The 19,280-nt window shown below is 35.0% G+C and overlaps 1 protein-coding gene and 2 long non-coding RNA genes across 3 annotated transcripts in view; 1 reads left to right on the top strand and 2 right to left on the bottom strand.

Annotated features, from left to right (window-relative positions):
• Positions 1–19,280, bottom strand: part of LOC135075259 (uncharacterized) — a 173,773-nt gene that overhangs the window by 104,601 nt on the left and 49,892 nt on the right. The window lies entirely within an intron of this gene.
• On the bottom strand, positions 141–10,878 carry LOC135075257 (uncharacterized). Its single transcript, XR_010257988.1, has 3 exons — positions 10,675–10,878; positions 2,599–2,825; positions 141–318 (listed from the first exon to the last, which is right to left on the bottom strand). It is a non-coding gene; the product is annotated as an uncharacterized LOC135075257 (long non-coding RNA).
• LOC135075245 (G-protein coupled receptor Mth2-like) overlaps positions 12,998–19,280 on the top strand; it is a 56,183-nt gene continuing 49,900 nt past the window's right edge. The window contains exon 1 of the mRNA XM_063969621.1: positions 12,998–13,694. Within this exon, the coding sequence (XP_063825691.1) occupies positions 13,260–13,694 (435 nt within the window). The 5' untranslated portion in view covers positions 12,998–13,259. The remainder of the gene's footprint in view (positions 13,695–19,280) is intronic.

Raw genomic sequence — 19,280 nt, forward strand, 5'->3', positions numbered from 1 at the left:
CCCTGGGAACAACGCTACACGCTCCCGTTGGCCCTTACTGGTCGACATAATAGAGACAATGTTTTGATGTTTGTTATTTGATTTGATATTTGTTTTTGATTCTTTGTTATACTTATAGGAAGGAAGAGAAATGAAATTACTAAGCAATAGGTTTGTTTCTTTATTACTGTTATCAGAGTAACAAAACGAAACAACACTTATATGGGAGTAGTAGGCATCTTAGGTAGTAGTTAGGTACCCATTTATCTTCTTCGTGGAATGATGAGTAGGTAGGTACCTACTGCACCATTGATGCTAACAGCTTAGCAGTCTTCTTATCTGGAAAATTAAATACAAACAGTTTAAAATTAGGAAGTTAACAATTTATGAATCCTTCGTAAACTAAAGTTAGTTACGCGGGTACTACGTTGTCTATAAATCTAAAACAACAAGTTCTAACGAAGCGAAAGTTTACATTGGCCCGAAGTGGTGGTACTATAAATACCAAGTCGGTATCTTTTCCACATTGTAGGTGTGGTGCCACCACACCAAAAGATTTACAGACATAACTGAGCACTGCAGCGGGGAATCGGGGATGATGGTGGCATGTTGATTGGCGAATGTGATGAGTTGACGGTATACAACTTGAAGTCTCGTGGCATTTGACGTAACATGCCACATACTTTTAAAGTTCCAAAACACACCAAGCCCCAAACGACCACTTGACTGAGTAGTTATACCTACTTTCCTACTTACAGGGTGGCCAGGCAGTTGATGTTCAAAGCTAAAATTTAGATTCCTGACATCAAGGTGTATCTTCACCGCTATGTAGGTACCTACGTATGTTCTACGATTTTGCTTAGGCCCAGAACAGACGGTGAAACGCAACTGCAACGAAACTGCAACTTTCTGATGATTCTGATGAATGAAACTGAAACTGAAAATTTCAAACTGGTCGCGTCATGGTGTGGTGTCTCATCGGACGCTATGGCTGAAACTTAGATGCAACTCAAAAGTAACTAACAGTTGCAGTTGCGTTTCACCGTCTGTTCTGGGCCTTAGTTTAGGAGATAGAGTTAATTTTTTGATTTATTTTTAACTATCACCTATGGTCGGTTTTTAATTTTTTTCTCACTCTGGCGAGCACTTGTAGTTTGTTTTTACTTACTTACGATAGAGAAGCTTAAAAATTAAAAACCAACCTTCGGTGATAGTTAAGGCACAAAATTTAGCTCTATCTCCTACTTAACTAAGCAAAATCGTATAACATACATGGGGGTGATTTAGATACACCTTGATGTAAGGAATCTAAATTTTAGCTTTGAACGTCAACTGCCTGGCCACCCTGTATACTGAGTACCTAGTAATCACTATGTCTATAGTAAAAGTACCTAGGTATACCCTTAGATTAATAAAACCTAGATAGATAGTCAGTGCACGAAAGGTGAGGCAATTTTTAGGAAGCCGGCACGGCTTACCCGTAAACGTCACATGAACTGTCAAAGTGAAAAATTGGTAAACACGTCCGACGAATTTTAATTAATTAAAACGGTTTGTGCTGTGAAAGGGTGTCTAAAATACATCAGAAAAACGAAAGAAAGTGACCAGTGTTACATTTCATAAGTCGTATTTTGCTTGAATTTGGCTTTCAAAAATTAAATACGGGAATGATACCAGTAACAAGAAAATTTATTTCCCAATTGTTCGCCGTACAAATACACTTCCTTTTTTTATGAAATCGAGACTTTTAAGTCGATTTATCTTATTGTTATTAGGTCGGTACTTTGAATTCAATAAATAAGTAAGTACATGATGCGTTTTGTTTTTGTTAATTATAAAATAATTAAAAACGTATTAAAAATTTCCCTACTTTCGGGAAAATCGCCTTCACTGTCTACACTCCCCAACAAAATTGACACTAATGACATAAGTTTTTTGCCTCACTCTTGACGAAGCGTTTGTATGAAGACTATCCATCTAGGTTTTATTAATCTAAGGGTATACCTAAATTCTTTAGAAATTTCCTTATATGTAAACAAACACTTCTGCACACAATTACACCATAATCACTTACGTGTTCATAATATCATACACATATTTCACAAGCCCATGAAACCAACTTTATTCTCACGATTATACAAGTTTGGAATCAATCTTTAAACAAATTATTTTAGCAAAATATGTGGACGATGAAAATTTGTGAGACTTGTCAAATTGACTTGAAGTTTAAAATTATTTGTTATCTCCATGTTGTCTCTAACACATCAGTGTTGTAATCTGTAAGTCATAGACAATAGTCGGTAAATTTAATCGATTTTATTTCAATTATTCAATCATTTTTATTACTGATTGCATTTAAATAGATTTAAATAGGGTCTTAATCAACAATGTATTTTTTCTTCATTGAATGTACTACTAATTGTTTAATGCATTGCTTTATAAAGCATTATAAATTCTTTCTATAGGTACGTAAGTACTACAATAATTTCAATCCGCGATTAACGAGAGGTTTTGTCGCCTCACTAGGGCACAGATTAAAAATGTTTTAATGTCAGTTGGCCATATTTGTTTACATATAGGGAAATTTCTAAAGAATCCGACTTTAGTTGTTTAACTTACGGAGTAGGGGCAGCCATGGCAACGGCAGTTAGCTGAGAGACGATACTCCCAGCAGCCAGGTTGCCATAGTACGCCTGGGCGGCGGCGGCGGTGCTGCCAGCCAAAATTCCGCCGGTGCTGAAGCCCAGCCAAGGGGCCACCCACGCTGCGCCCAGGCCCCCGGTGCCATAGATCACTGCGCCTCCAACGACGTTGACTACGATAGCCGAAAGTATCCCCATTGTTATCTGAAAAGCAAAAGTTATTATGAAAACAAGTGGAGGTTTGCAAGCTTAACCAGAGAAAATATTGGTAGAGCTGTGTCTATAGGCGTACCCATGGGCAGGGGAGGGCATGTGTAAATTCGTCACATTATTATTAACTTGTAGCATGAAGTATTGCCATAAAATATGTTTATGACCAATTTACTTTCAATGTAAGTATGGAAGTCACAAAAGTGCGAGAAATCGACTTAGTGACAAATCGACAAAAACCCCTTTTAATACCACAGAATAAGTTTACTGTTTGATACACAATAAACAATATTGTTTATCTAAAAAGTGAAGTATTTTTTTACGTCTTCAAACAATCCAAAAAAGTTTTTCGTGCCAATAGAAACGAAAGCGTTACCTCAGCGACATGGTGACGTTAATCAAGATGTGCATATGTGGAAAAGTTAGTGCCTATATATCCTGTAGGTATATGTGCCGAGAATCTTGCATTTGTGCCGAATAAGGTTTCGGAGTAATTGGAGAAAATAAGATTGCGCTGCAGTAATGCTTGAAAACGTTACTGCAGCGACATGATTTTTACCTATTAGCCTTAGCCAGATTTAAAGTATCTCAATAGGTAGCTTATGTATTTGTGCCTTTCCATAGTCAAGCAGCGACATTTATTTTGTGCCCCCCGTAGTTTTTGAGAAATTGTAAGTGTCGCAGATTTCCATATCTTCGGAACGACTTGATTGACAGATACGAATTTTGTTAGCAGGTGGCATGTGATTATATTAGTGCCAATTTTATTCCAAAAAAACGCATGGCATAATTATGAATTAGTAGATGGGTTTCTTTGAAAATCGAAAATAGCCTCTAGCTTCAACCGCAACCGAGAGGCGCTCTGAGATTTCAGTGGCAAATGTCTATTAGAAATATGTATCTTCTGTGAAAATTTTGAAAGCCTATGTCTAATTTTCGATGAAATAAATCAAATGAATGAACTTTTTACATTAAATTCCACGTAAAAGCTGGAACTTTACTCCACTTTGCTTTACATTACACAGAAAGAAAAGCCAAACTGAGCCCACAACATACAGTGCAGTGTGGTTAGAAAAATTGCCTACAATCAAAACCGTTTATGGCGACATCGTTTAGAACAACATATCGGTTAAATTGACCAAAATCAAAGGTCCTGGCTGAATGCTATATGACCGCCTTATCAAAAACATTGGTTTTTACGACATACCGCATTAAGCGACCACATTTGGTTAATATTTTCGGAGAATTAGTTATATCTGTAGAACGACCTGAGCTGTAGGGGAACCTGTTGTACTTAGGCCAGTTTTTCGAATTTTGATTTTTTGAAAAATAATGGTGATAGTTAAACTTGTCTAGTGCAGTTATATTTAAAGATCATTTAATTAACTACATAATTCATTCATAAAATTGTGTATAATTTTAAAAATTTGGGCATACTAGCTGCTAGAAAAAAAAAGGGAAAACTGTCCTAGGTACAACAAACCAGATGTACCTTGGACCGTGTACGTTGTACCTATTTAAATTTAAATAAATGCTTATATTCGCTTCAATTTGTTGATTTTCTGTTAAATTATTATTTGAAATACCAATTATTACAGTTATTAGCAACAATATCTAAGTAAAAGTATTTTTTTAAAAAAGATCCTCATCCATATTTTTTGTACAATTTATTTTTCACATTTTTTTGGCAACAAATCACTTAAGTTTAAGCCGGCTCTCCAGTCCATGTTTAGCCTTACACAATCAACAAAAATATGACAATATTCAACATTTTTTCTAGAAAATTTTGTTGAATGTTGATATGTTATGTCGTGTAGGACAAAATACGCGCTGGAGTGGCTTTAACTTTCAATCTAGATTTTTTTATTTCTTATCATTTAACTTAAATTCTAGCAAAATATCCATTAAAACCGCTTTATCAAGATACATTAAACGTAAATTTTAAAAAACATTAGAAATTAAAAAAATATATACCTATCAAAAACAGACTTTAAATTGCTATTTTGAGGTCTTCGGGGCATTGTTTCTATAACAGTATAATATGTTTTTTTTATTACAATAAAATTCTCATTAAAACGTAATGAAAATCAGTGACCAAGGTACATCGCTAGTTGGGTGGTCAAGGTACAACATTACGACTACTTCACTTAATAAGCATAATAAACCCACTTCCATTTGAGCTTAGGATCTGAAACTCATATCGTCCAGTAGCTAGATATATAAAGATTATGTTCTAAATACAGGGTGTTGATTTCAATACCCGCCATATTTAGGGAGTTGATTAAGTAGCTTATTCTGATCACGAATCAGCAAAAAAACTGACTTCAAATTTTTTTAAAATTATATTTTAGATATCTACGATTTCCATAATCGCCCACTACAGTGCAGAATAGTCCCCCAACGCAAACGGCGCGCGGCGCTCACCCGGTGACCCCGGCAAGCGCTGCGCCCCCCGTCCCACGCCCCACTACCCGCGCTCGCCCATGAGTCAGTCAACTATCAGTCACAATCAGCTGTGAGTTCAACGACGACTACTGGACGGAGCTTAATCCAAATCTACCCTAAAAATGTAATGAGTAAATTAGTTACTTACACCTTATCACGTTACGAGTTTATTTTTTGTTCTAAAAACTAATTAATTAAGGAGGTCTTTAATAAAAAAACCTTTTACACGAATTTGCTTCCTTCCGCAAAATAAAAATTTTTACAGAACCTACATTTTTTTTTAAATTAAACCATGCTTTTATGTGTGTGATAAGCTTGTACCTACTTATCATTCAAAAGTACTGTAAACAGATGACAATAATGCTCTTTCATACAGGTTCTTTATTCCTTACATTTCTAGCTCTCTACCTTAATAACTTGTACGTCTTTACGATAGTAATTATTAAAATAAAACTTAACTTACCGCAAACTGAACACCTAGAAATAACACACTGGCAAACTCTTGTTCCTTCACTTTCGATAGGAGATAAGACAAGATTTTGTTTTTAAACTCGATTGATTTCAGTATCTAAACAAAATTTCTATCATTTAGCACTTCTTTCATTTAAATACAATAATACCGCCGCACGGATATCGGGTTCGGGCTCGCACAATACATACTTCGCTCATCTTCGTGTTTCGGGCGTCATCGGCGCTCAATCGTGGATCATCGATTTTCTCCATTCATCAGTCCGATTTTGCTTCCCACGATGAGAGGCTGCGCGCACGCTCCGCGAAATCTAGCTCGTATTTAGAACTCCTAGTACTCAATCGCTATTTCTTTATTTCTTGCCTTGTAACATCAACTTTTCTCTTCCTCTCTGCTTGATAAATGTTTTCTAGTACATAAACTTCTAACTACCGTGTTCTATCTCTGTAAAAATTTGATTTAAAATAATAACGTAATTTAATTTCTATCGGCGTTTAATTTAAATTCCCTGAACGACTGTTAGGCTGTTAGTTAGGTTCAGGTTAAACTTCCATTCTTCATAACTTACTACATAAAATAATTCATGATCATGTTCGTGATTATTTTAAACTAGCTTTCCGCCCGCGGCTTCGCCCGCGTGGAATTTTGTCTGTCACAGAAAAACTTTATCGCGCGCGTCCCTGTTTCAAAAACCGGGATAAAAACTATCCTATGTTCTTTCCCGGGACTCAAACTATCTCTATGCCAAATTTCATCAAAATCGGTTGCGAGGTTTAAGCGGGAAAGCGTAACAGACAGACAGACAGACAGACAGACAGACAGACAGACAGAGTTACTTTCGCATTTATAATATTAGTTGGGATGAACTTAATTTCATTACTTACACGAAATAACTATCAAAATGTATTGATATTCTTATCGTTTTAATAATAACGATTGAGCTACTACAAAAATCATTTGCATTTGAGTATTTTGGAAGCTTGCTATAAGAGCATTAATTATGATAGGACGGATCTTTAGTTAACAAAGATCTTCGGTCATCGAATGTGCAAATTTGCGATTTTTGATTGTTTTCTCGTGCGGTTTTGAGTAGTTAGTGTGTGAACGTGTGATAGTGAGTGTGGTAATAGTGAGTGTGGTAATAGTGAGTGTGGTAATAGTGAGTGAGTGTTAGGAATATGCCTAACCATACGTACAGTGCTCGTGAGTAGATACGTAAACATGGTTTACTGTTACGGGAGGGCACATGGAAACGCATCTGAAGTCGCATCGGTAAGTACCTAACTCTAAACTTAAAGGACATTCCTTTTTAATGTAGGAAGTGAATAATCTGGTAATTTTGTGTAGAAAATACTCCCGCGTCGCGGTAGGTAGTGGCGGAAAGCACTCCAATACACTCACACACACATAGGAAACAGCAAACTAATTTAAAACGAACTTTAACTTTAGTTAGTCAAAGAAAAATACCTATTTACACTACCAACTTTACGTATCCTTCAGTAGACTATCCAACATGATAAGCGAGCGATCCGCGTAGCTCGATGGGTGCCCGTGCCACAGTAAACGTATATTGCATTATTGCGAGCCATAGTACAGTTGATGTTGCACGGAAAATATTCGCTAAAAATTCCACTTTCGTTTGTAATTTATTTTTTGGTGGATAATGCGTTTATGTAAGTCATAATATATCACCTAAATAAATATGGCGAGTATTGAAATCAACACCCTGTATAACCGTTTTGTCAAACATGCAACATTTTTCATAAATTGACATGAAGTAAACCTCCAAAATCTCACTGCGTCAGTGTAAAATATTAAATTACCATTTTTTCTTGTACTTGCACGGCGTCGGCGAATCTTAGCTAACTTCACGTTAATGTTGACAAATAACGTATGTAATACCCTAGACAACTTTTCATAAAACCTCATAATTTAAAAAATATATACAATTGTTTTAGGTACAACTCTGTCCAAGGTTCAACAGGTTCCCCTACCTATTGTAAACAATCTGAATAGGTAACAGTATCCACATCCGGCACAGTATAATGGGCAATGGCTACTATCGTAAAAGTAAACGAAGTTTAGGGTCTTTTGTAACTCTTAGAAACAAAGCACATGCATGCCGTAGCCTCAAGGCCCGCTTTGTCATATCTCTTAAGTCAATTTTTCTACACTAATATTATAAAGAGGAAAACTTTGTTTGTTTGTGTGTTTGGTTGTAGTAATGAATAGGCTCAAAAACTACTGAACCGTTTTTAAAAATTCTTTCACCATTCGAAAGCTACATTATCCACGAGTTACATAGGCTAAAGGTTATTTTGGAAAAAATAAGGTTCCGTAAAATATTTGGGTTTTTCGGACACAAGGTGTAAAAAATCAACCAGAAAAGTTACTTATTTTGCGTACGCTGGTACCTAAACTATAAAAGATAGAACCATAAAATGTTCTAATTCATTGTAGATCTTATAAATATCTACAAAAAAGTCCGCGACACACTATTCTATGTCGAGTGAGGCACAACAACCATTTTTTTATTTAAAAATCTTGAATTTTTTTTAAACGCATTTATTTTACTCATGCTATTAATCCTTATCAAAAAAAATATTTTATCACTAAGCTACAGTTTATGTACTAGATAATACAGGGTGGCCCAGAAGAAAATTCACTTTTGAAAATTTAAGGAAACGAAAACTGTACATTTTTGTAGAACTTTAATTATTGCAATTTAAAGGAAATTTCATGCAATTTATTTTTAAATTTACTTTCTTTTTTATATTTGATCGTACATGTGATTCCCTTGACATTTACAACATTCGGTCAACATGCATAAAAATTTTGGAAAACTTTCATTAGAGTTACCTCTAAATGGATTCAGGATGGATGAATGCTGCAGAGTTTTTGGATTTTTAGAGTATACACTGCTCATAACGTAACCCCACAAAAAGAAGTCTGCTGGAATGAGATAAGGGCTTCTTAGTGGCAATGAGATTTCACACCTGCTTAATTGGTTTGTTGCATCGAAAGGATGATTAATTTTTGAGAGCGCTATACTGGCATGCTGAAAGGCTTCTTGATTTCAAAGTGTCAAGATTCGCAAGGCTATGACAATAGCACTTGGTTTCATCAAGATGGGGCTACGTGTCACACTTCAAATGAGAGCATTTGGATGGTAAGAGACATGTTCCCACAAAAAAATAATTTCAGGCAGGGGTGACATCTCCTGGCCACCAGGAAGTCCTGATCTCACTCCAGAAAACTCCTTTTTGTGGTGTTACCTTAAGAATAGAGTATACATTTATAATCCAACAACCATGCAGCAACTGAAGCTGAACATTCGGCAAAAAATGGAAAATAAGTTTCGAGGTAATTCTAACGAACGCATTTCAAGATTTTGATGCATGTTGATCGAATATTGTAAGCGTCAAGGAAATCTCCTGGACGATGTAATTTAATAAAGGTAAATTTAATAACAAATTCCATTTCATTTTCTTTGAATTGTAATGAATAAAGTTCTACAAAATTACACAGATTTTTTTTCCTTGAATTTTCAAAAGTGAATTTCTTTCTGGGCCACCCTGTATTTGGTCTTTGAATGACTAAATTGGACGTTTGGTTTTGAAGTTCCCTACGTCAGGGTTTCCCAATTTTTTTTGCCAAGGAACCCTAATTGATTATAATTTTCCTAGCGGAAGGAACCCCCGTACTACTTCGCCCGCACGCCCTGCCCCTCCCTTGTGCGTAAACAAGTCGGTGCGAGCGAATAACGTCGGTCACGAAACGTGGGATATCTAATATTTTTTACGGAACCCTTGCGGCCTTTCCACGGAACCCCAGGGTTCCGCGGACCACCTTTCGGGAACCGCTGCCCTACGTAGCGGTCGTGCGCGAAGTCTAATAATTTTCGTGCTCTTTTTTTAGATTTCGTTCTTCAAACTACACCTACGCAAAAGTTCTTCGCAGAGCTAAACAACAGTTCTTCTCAGAGCTAATCGACAGTTCTTCTCAGGGCTAACCAACAGTTCTTTTCAGGGGTAACCAACAGTTCTTTTCAAGGATAACCAACAGTTCTTTTCAGGGCTAAACAACAGTTCTTTTCAGAGCTGGAATATTACACGCTATTAACATTTTCTTAAACAATTGAAAATGCCTAAGAGAGCCAGGTCTCAACTTTCTAAACATAGTTGTCGATGTTCGTGTAGGTGTCTGTGAATTGACCTGGGAATCATTTTGCTGATCGTGTCTTTCCTGGGTAGGCTTTTTGCAGCGGTAACCGACATCCACGCGGGCGGAGCCGCGGGCGACCGCTATGTTAGTTATAGGGATAACTCAAGGCATAATACGTTAAATTACATCGTTACATGCTACAAGCTAAAGATAAGATAAAGATATTTTTATTTATCAGAACATGTGTGATAATATTGCAATAATTAATAATTTACACAAGACGCACCAAAACGTTGTTGAGTTAACTGTGAAAATTGTAACATGACGCAAACAAAAAGAAACCTAATCCTGCTACATGAATATACATATTATTTTTCCTATCAATACCTGTCACTGGTTGTTACAACTATGACTGTACATATTTATGTTAGTGCGGTTTAAATTATTGGTCTCGGGTTCTACTGAGCTGGCACGCCCAGCACCGGCACGCGCCGCCATTTTGTATTTTAATCTCAAAAATAAATTTGATAATCCAGTAAACAAAAGAATTGGGATTGCTAATATTTTAGCTATTAAACCTTGTAGTAAAACTTTAACCATTTTGTGTGCTACTCTTAAGATCAAAATGAAATAGTAGGTACCTACCTACATAATGATGGCATTGTAATCAAAATAAAACATTTAGTAAAATCTTAGGTCTTTGATAAATACACAAGGACTTAGTAGGTATGGTAGGTACCTAAAATAATCATCATAGGTACTTACATGAGACTCCTTACACAGCAGAACTTGCTTGTTCTGAAAGCGATACACTGGACGAAAGTCTTCAGCACTGTCTGAATGCGACTGAAACGCTTTTAGTTCGGCTGACTGGTTTTATTTAGTCTACTTCAGTCTATAGGTACCTACTGTACATACCTACCTAGAACTTAACCTACCAAAGACAAAAATGTACACAGCGCAATACACTACGCTAACATCGCACGAGAACTCACAAACTCACTTTATTATCACTTATAATATCGTGAAAAGATTTATTATCTGGTAGCTTACACTTATTTACACAAAGCTGACTAATTAGTCAGCGTATAAATATTTCAATGATTTTTACATGATTTAAATAATTACATACAAATACTCGTATGTCATTATTTTATTATACTTACTTAATAATTATGTCATTAGGAAATAGAGACGAAATCAAGAGAGCTAATGACTTGTTCGTATCAAACAAAGCCGTATACGTTACAGATAGAAGACTACCTACACGTTGTCTATGGTTCGGGAGTTCTTCGTTTGTAATGAGAACGGCGCGAAGTAAGTAGGTAGAGCCAAGCCAAGTCATGGTAATGAACAATATAAACGTGGCTAAGCTTCTAACTCTACACGTTCGGCTCTAACTACACAGTCAAACTACTAACATTTTTGAAACTTGAAAATATTTCTGAAAAAAGAAACATTGATTTTAGTCCAAAATCCTTATAATAAGACAACAAACAGATTTTTTTGTGTTTATTAGTAGATAAATAAACAAATAAAATAAATAATATCTTTGGACAATATTTTCTCACAGCGCCATCTAGCCCCAAAGTGAGCAACTAATATGCTTGTGTTCTAAGGGTACTACATTATACTTTTTACATACATACATATAGTAACACCCAGAGTCCAGACCCGTCAAAGAAATTAAAAATCAATCAATCGAACCCGGACCTCTTGCGTGGTATTCCGGCATGTTGATCACTATACCATTCGGTCGTCGAAACGATAAGTCGCAGTCATTGGCGTACTTGGGGGGCGACAATGTGCATCTTTTAACTTTGAAGTTTGTTTTATTTTTTAGTTTAAATAAATATATCCCACTAATATTATAAATGCGAAAGTTTGGATCTCTGGATGTTTTTTTGTTACCCTTTCACGCAAAAACTGCTTAACGGATTTTGATGAAACTTTACAGTATTATTGTTTATAACCCAGATTAACATATAGGCTATAATTTATGACGATCTGTGTCAAACAAAATTTCACGCGGGTGAAGCCGCGGGCAAAAGCTAGTTTATAATAATTTCGCCGAAATGCCTATTCGAAAATGTATTCTTTGATATATCAATAGCAAATACACTTACTAAAGACATTGCTCTTTATGATTTACTAGGAAGGAACGTAACCGGTAGAAATCCACATTTATTAGATGGCTGGTTAAAAATGGACCATCTTCTTATAAAGTGTATTTATTTAATTACATTTCACTCAAATCTAAGATATACTTATCATTGTACTAACTAGCTTTTGCCCGCGGCTTCACTCGCGTGATATTAAGTTTGTCACAGATCGTCATAAATTATAGCCTATAATATAGCATATTATATTATTCTGGGTTATAAAGAATAATACTGTAAAGTTTCATCATAATCCGTTCAGTAGTTTTTGCGTGAAAGAATAACAAACATCCATCCAGACATCCAAACTTTCGCATTTATAATATCCTAGTAGGATAAATGACACTAGTACCCTGAGCACGAATGTCTAGTAATCGTAATTAGTATTCCACGAGCGTAGCAGCGCTGTTTAGTTTTTCATAAAAATAAAAGATTACCGCACTATGTCGAGCGAGAACGATATTATTCGTGTTCCAGGTACAGGCTGCAGCAGTGGCGGATTTACCAGCAGGCTGAGTAGGCTGAAGCCTAGGGCGGCAAATTTTAAGGGGCGGCAGCGTAACATACAAATTTTCGAAATTCCGAGAAGTTAAAATATTTATTTAACGAAAATCAAAATTTTATTGTGTATAGAACAGTCAAATAAGATTGAAGTATTTTTTGTTTTCTTATTTATAAAATAAGATTGAAAATTTGCGAAACGTAGTTTGTGATGTGATATTTTGGGAAAGGTGTTTTGACCAAACATTAGTAATATCCGTCAACTATACCCAGTAGGTAACTACTAATATTCTGTGACTATAGTTTCATAGTAGTAAAACAATGATACTGTTTGATTTGACGGAAAGCCAGGTTCCCGTGCGGTCAGCTGGATTGTAGGCCATGCCGCGATGTAAAGTTCCTGTGTGCCGAACACTGTACAGCCACAGTCCTCAGTACGACGCTAAATATTGCTGGACGCGGACGCCGCATCCGCTAGCTTCTCTCGCCGCGCCTAAATTCTTATCTCTTATCAGTATAACTAACATGATACACCGCATTACCTCACGAGCACTGATAGTGTGTGATACGCGATAAACGATTTATTCCTTCGAACATTACTCATTATCAAATCATCAATCTCTATTGTCCATTCGGATATGTGAGCACAATTTCCAAAAGTTTTGTAAAGTGCGCCAGAGGAACTAAACAATGAAGGTGTTATTGTTGGTTGTATTTTGCGTCGCGTCAGTGAAATGTCAGTGCAGCACAAAAGAAAGTTTGAATATAACGAGCGGGGAACTATTCTCCAATGGTTCAGTGTTACACGACGGCATCGAATACGTGAAGTCATCCTGGTATGAGGTCGTGGAAGATGGAGTGTCTTCCCTGATGGGTTGCCCGTGCATTGGCCGCGTTTGTTTGTGGAAGTGCTGTCCAAACGGGCAGTCTCTGAATTTTCTGAGGAAATGCCAGGACTCTGACACGTTGGGCGTGGAAAGCTTCTTCAGCCCACCTGTGTTCAAGGGGGTGGATCGAGTTAACGTGTTGGCACACGAAAAATTCTTCTACATATCCAACATACTCTGCGACGAAAAGTACATGGTCGATCCTTCATTACCTTACGAGGAATTTTACATTCAAGAGGTAAGTCTTAATATTGCCTAAGTAAACACTGTGGCAACTTTTGTACCTATAATAGGTGCGACTTCTAATGCATTTAAGCAGATTCCAAACGAGATTTAAAGAATGTCTTGAACCCGCGACCTTTCGCTACACATAATTAGCATTTTAACAAATTAGCAATATCGAACTTATTCTGTTATAGTCGTGACAAAAATCTAGAACCGAATAATGAGTTTACAATGTTAATTTAATTTTTTGGGATGTGTAATTCCATGTTGAAATAAAAATTCCTAAAAACAAAAATAATAATGATTCATAGTTCTTTGTTTGAGATAAATATTAGTTAGATAAGACAAGTTTTATGATTGATGATGTTATTATTGTTTTTTCTAACCCTGGGTCTAACATCAAAAGTTTGTCAAACACCATACAAAAACACCGGTTATAGGTAAGTAGTTATAGTTACGATTAAAGTTAATGCGATGCAATTCAGCCTAGTAGGTATATTGTTAGTATGGTTTGTTTGTATCAATAATTTCTTCGAATATTCGAAATCGACTTCAAGTAACATTAATTAATGAGTAAGTAATACTTACTCATCTTTAATACATATAAAATCCCGATGCTATAAGTGCTAAATATAAGGTAAAAAGAAATAACTGCAGCATTAATAAATAAATATCTTCCCGGTGTCTTACATTATCCTACGTAAATGCATATACAAGTTTCCTTAAATGCAAAAAGATCATTTAAATAGCATGATCATTGTGTGTGATTCATTCATCACACGTAACTAGTCATATTCATCTATAAATTAATTACGCATTAAAAAAAATATTTCCAGTATTTTGCGTCAATGAAACTTACAAGTATTGAGGAAGGGTCGTGTACATTGTATGAAAATGATGATTATTAATGTTAGATTAATTAAATAAGTTCGGCAAATAAATGTTCTTTCAGACGCTTCCAAGTTGAAAATACTACAATTTCCAACCTGAAAAATTACTTCCCAACATATTTTAAAAATTGTTTTCGTTTTAGTACTTACGTAGAGTTTTATGCAAAGTAAATTAATTTACTCCGCAATAATGCATGCAGCTAAGTACTATTTATAGGTCTCTCTTTTTAAAATTAAGGTTGAGGAAAAAGTTATAAAATCGTCCCTATTTTTCGGGAAAACACTATTCAGGATATTGATCTAGTTACGTAAGTAGGTACTAGGTAGGAGAAGGAGAAATAGAAAATTCACGAAACATTGTAATGAAGAGAGTATGTAATTTTAAGTAATATAATTATTTTACAATTAATAAGTAGCTTAAAAAAAGTAAGTAAAGTGGCAAATTAAATGGCAAAGTAAAGTAGCTACAGTTGAAATGTAGAGTCAATGTATTACTTACTAGAAGATTTTGTCAATTAGTGCCTTATTTATATCGCTTTTTCTTAACTTTGTTGCACTCGCAATCATTAAGTTTTATTGAAACTCCTATTTTTGGTCTAGCCATTTCTTAGGGTCAATTTCCCAAACACATTTTTTGAGCGGCGTAGCTGAAAATCATATGTTTTTTATGACATAGAACTTTGATTTTTTTTTACACGAAAATATACAGAGGTTCCATTTTGAGGACAACATTATTAATGAGTATTTTCTTTTACAAATTCGACAAAAAATAATTGAACTAAGCGTTTCTAATTTTGGTGCAGTGTCCACATCCTTAATTTCTTACAATATGTATTTTTTTAGCCGAAGATCAAAACAGAACTTAGGGAAAAAGTATATTTTTGGATTATACAATCTATCTATTATCTAAGATTACCAAATTAAGCAAGATTACCAAATAACTGTGATTAAGTCACGTCCTTAAGTTTTGTCCGCGAAAAATTTATGATTTTGGTGTCAATAATGAAATAGCTCGTCAGTTTCTTTAAAGATCAAACAGGATTTAAACACTCCCATCATTCGTTAGGTTTAGTACCGCCCCCGCGAGCAGTGACGGCAGACGGGTGCAAGACCTCTGCGTCTTCCCGCCAAAAACGTAAATGTGTTGTTTTTTTTTAAACGGACAACAATTCTGCAATTTTGGTGTCTTTTTGTATAAGATTTCTAAGCTATTCTTTTTAGTTGAATTCCTCGTATAATGTAAAGGAACTGTTTTCATACCATGTGTTAAAATGTTATTGTTATATTTAAAACAGATTTCATATAATTTAGCTTTTTCAACGAGAATCTAATTTTGGTGAGTCAATTTTGGTGTTTTTGGTGGTGCACCAAAGCATTTTTAACCGACTTAACTCCGTCAATTGTGAACCGATTTTCAAAATTCTTTTTTTGTTCTATAGGGTACACTTATGTGGTGGTCCCATTGTCACCAAGTCAGGATCTGATGATGGGATCCTAGGGAAATCGAGAGTAAACCTCAAATTTTGTAGGAATGCAATACGTTTTCTAAAGTTATTGAAGTAGTCATCATCTAATGTTGATGAGGTGATGATGGAAGGTAAAACTCCTTAACGCTTAGGAGTTGGAGGATAATTCTTTAAATATTTTAGGTAGGTATGTACATACAGTTGTATTATTTCAGGTATTTAAGATGAGCTGATGATGAAAGGTCAAACAACATAAGTTAGGAGTTAGATGATACTCAATACTCATTTGTTGATACATACATTGACACATGATACATTGATACTTTTTAGTTGCCGATATTTAAAGTAGGGAGCCTGTATTTTACTAGGAAGATTATTTACACTTGGATTGTGATTAAGACTATAATTTTGCATTACAAAATGGAAAATTATAGTCTTAATCACATTAAACATAGGTACTGTCCCTCTTCAGTGACAATAACAAGGACTAATCAACTAAAAAGCATGAAAAAAAATAATTTTAACAAAAAAATTAAAACCGACGCCAACAATCACTTAAAAGTAGAAAATAAGTACGTCGTTATTTATTTATTAGGACAATATACCATGATTAATATTTTTGGAGTCGGTGCTGGTAAATTTAAAACCATTTCTTGAGCTTGGCACTAAGATATGACCGACTGACAGCATATTTTCTAATTTTGGTGCTTTAATATAAATTTTGGTGTTCTCTTAATTTTGGTGTAAGGAAAATCTAAAAAACTACTGGACAAAATTTAATGTCTTAATCATTTTAGAAACAGTATAAGTTTCCAATAAATTTGATCTATAATTAAAGAATAAAAATACACAAATAACAATTTCCACCAAAATTAGGCAAAAATATGCACTTGTTGAAATTCACCCCTTACTTACCTACCTACATTAGATTTTTAAATAAACTCTTTATACCTAGTTTACTTAGGTAACCGGCAGAGGTATTTTGTCCGCAATTTATGTTAGTCTTCAAAATATTATTTCCATAATATTAAGGTTAAGGTATGTAATTCTCTTTTAATATAAGAATTATGTTGCATTAAATAAAATGTCATATGGTATATTATAAGTAGCTTGATGTGTCCTAACTAGAACATTATTAACCACTGTATCGGGATAAAAATAATTTTAGACAAATAAAAGTGTGAGCCCGTTCGGCTAACCTATTTTTTGAATGTCCGTTTGCCGTTCAAAGAATTATAATATTTGTCTTCGTGATGTTTGTCGCGGAAACTGGCTAAAGCCGCTCTCGATATGATATTTATTTTACCTCGACCAGGCGGCTATCAAAGAAGATCAAACAATTTTAAAAATTAAAACAAAGTTACGTTATTATTTATAATGCAATAGCTGGTGCCTAGTCCAGTGTTGATAGTTTACGTGGTTTCCATGGAAGTAAAAAGGACGTCTAAAAATTCGTATTTTAGCCTACAATATACTTCATCCAATAAAAGATTTATTAAAGTACTAAAATTCAAAGAAATTTGAAAATTACCAATTTTCTGGAGACCCTTATATTGTAAACAAATCACCGAGTAGAAAACCCAAAATGTACATAATCTCTACATTGTGGCACAAGATTGCAAGTAACTTTAAATAAAAGAAATTCAAACTTATAAATTCCCGTAATCTGTCGCTCGCAACCACAGGTTTAGCTTTAGGTTAAGATTAATGTGAAAGGCATTAAATCGCTCAGAGTTTAAGCGATCTTGATAAAGTGAGATACATTTGGCACAAAGGATGGCGGTAGGTACAGTGAACGATGCGACAAGCTAAGTCTAAGGAGTCTATGTACCTATTCTATTGATTTGTTACCTGAATTTCTTTGAACCTATATTTGTATGTGATACAATATCGATTGATGTAATATGGGCTGTTGCCCTAATAGAGACACTAACTTTAGTGATAGATTCGATATTGAAATCGCTTTACAGAGCGAGTTATGTAGGTACAAAATAACACTGGAATGAAGCGATCGAGAAATCAAATCTGTCTCAATTCAAAACTCATTGATTTAACATAATTTTTAGGTTCCTTATGTTTCACCTGATGATTTTTATGGAGTTTGACAAGACTTTAGTCAATTGTTTAGCTTTTAGTTCGTTATTCTCGCCAAAACTCGAGAACGTTCCGATTTAACTAAAGGTTTAGCGGCGAGAAAACAGTTCTTTAACATAAAAGAAAAAAATACGGCGGTACGATGTTCGCCGGGTCAGCCAGCCGGGTAAACATAGGCAGGCCTATCTGTATAGTTTTGATATGATAATAATATACGAGCGAGCCCTTTTAGGGAAATTTAGGCATAGAATGTTGTTACACGTGTCAATATTCCTTCTTTACACAAACCTACGCATTACTTTCTACTCCGAAACCACGCTTTCCAGTTCACTTCAATTTCATGTGAAAATCGGAAAAGCTCCGTTAGAATTTCCATGCTTCTATGCAATAAAAAAACGAAACAAAAAACATTTAGTTTATTCGTCAAAGCATGCGCTGCAGCGTGCAACGCTCTATTTTGAATTTCCTATTTTTTTTATTATGGTTTTCAATAAAGGCACGATGTTTGCTAGAAAAACAAAAATATTTAGTTTTGTCAAAAATAAATACGAAGTCATTCGTGTTATTGGTTATTTTCTATGGAAAATATTTACACATGCATCGCCAGAAACCTACATTTATGTAACTTGGATTTGTATTCAAAATAAAACTTTGGTTTAAACGCGTGTTTTAGCTGTAAACCCGTTTGCCGGCGGAATGCTAACAAATGTTGGGTCTAAATAATGAGTACGGATTTCATTTTGTTTATTATTGCAAGTGGGTTGTTGTTTTTGCCGGCGTCGGTTGGCCATGAAGATCCCCATGTGTCGGGAAACTTAATCGTATGATGTAAGAAACTGGATGGTCCTGATACCATGGTTCCCATTGCTTGGCGACTAGAGTTACTTGTTAGTAGATTGTTGTTGAAGTCTTTTGAATGGGCAATGCAATTTCGGCCTGCTATAGCTTAGTATATTCATGGATAATGTAGCATTCAAATGGCGAAAAAATTTTTGAAATTGTTTCAAGTAGTTTGAGTTTAAAAGTAAATTTATAAACATAACTATAAAAATACAATAAAGCAGAATCCCCTTTACTTTACTGCACTGCACACTTATTAGTACGATACTACACTTGGCAAACATTACTTCTAATTATTAGATGTCAACG

Source organism: Ostrinia nubilalis, chromosome 10 (assembly GCF_963855985.1).
Source record: "Ostrinia nubilalis chromosome 10, ilOstNubi1.1, whole genome shotgun sequence".
Classification (NCBI taxonomy): Eukaryota; Metazoa; Arthropoda; class Insecta; order Lepidoptera; family Crambidae; genus Ostrinia; species Ostrinia nubilalis.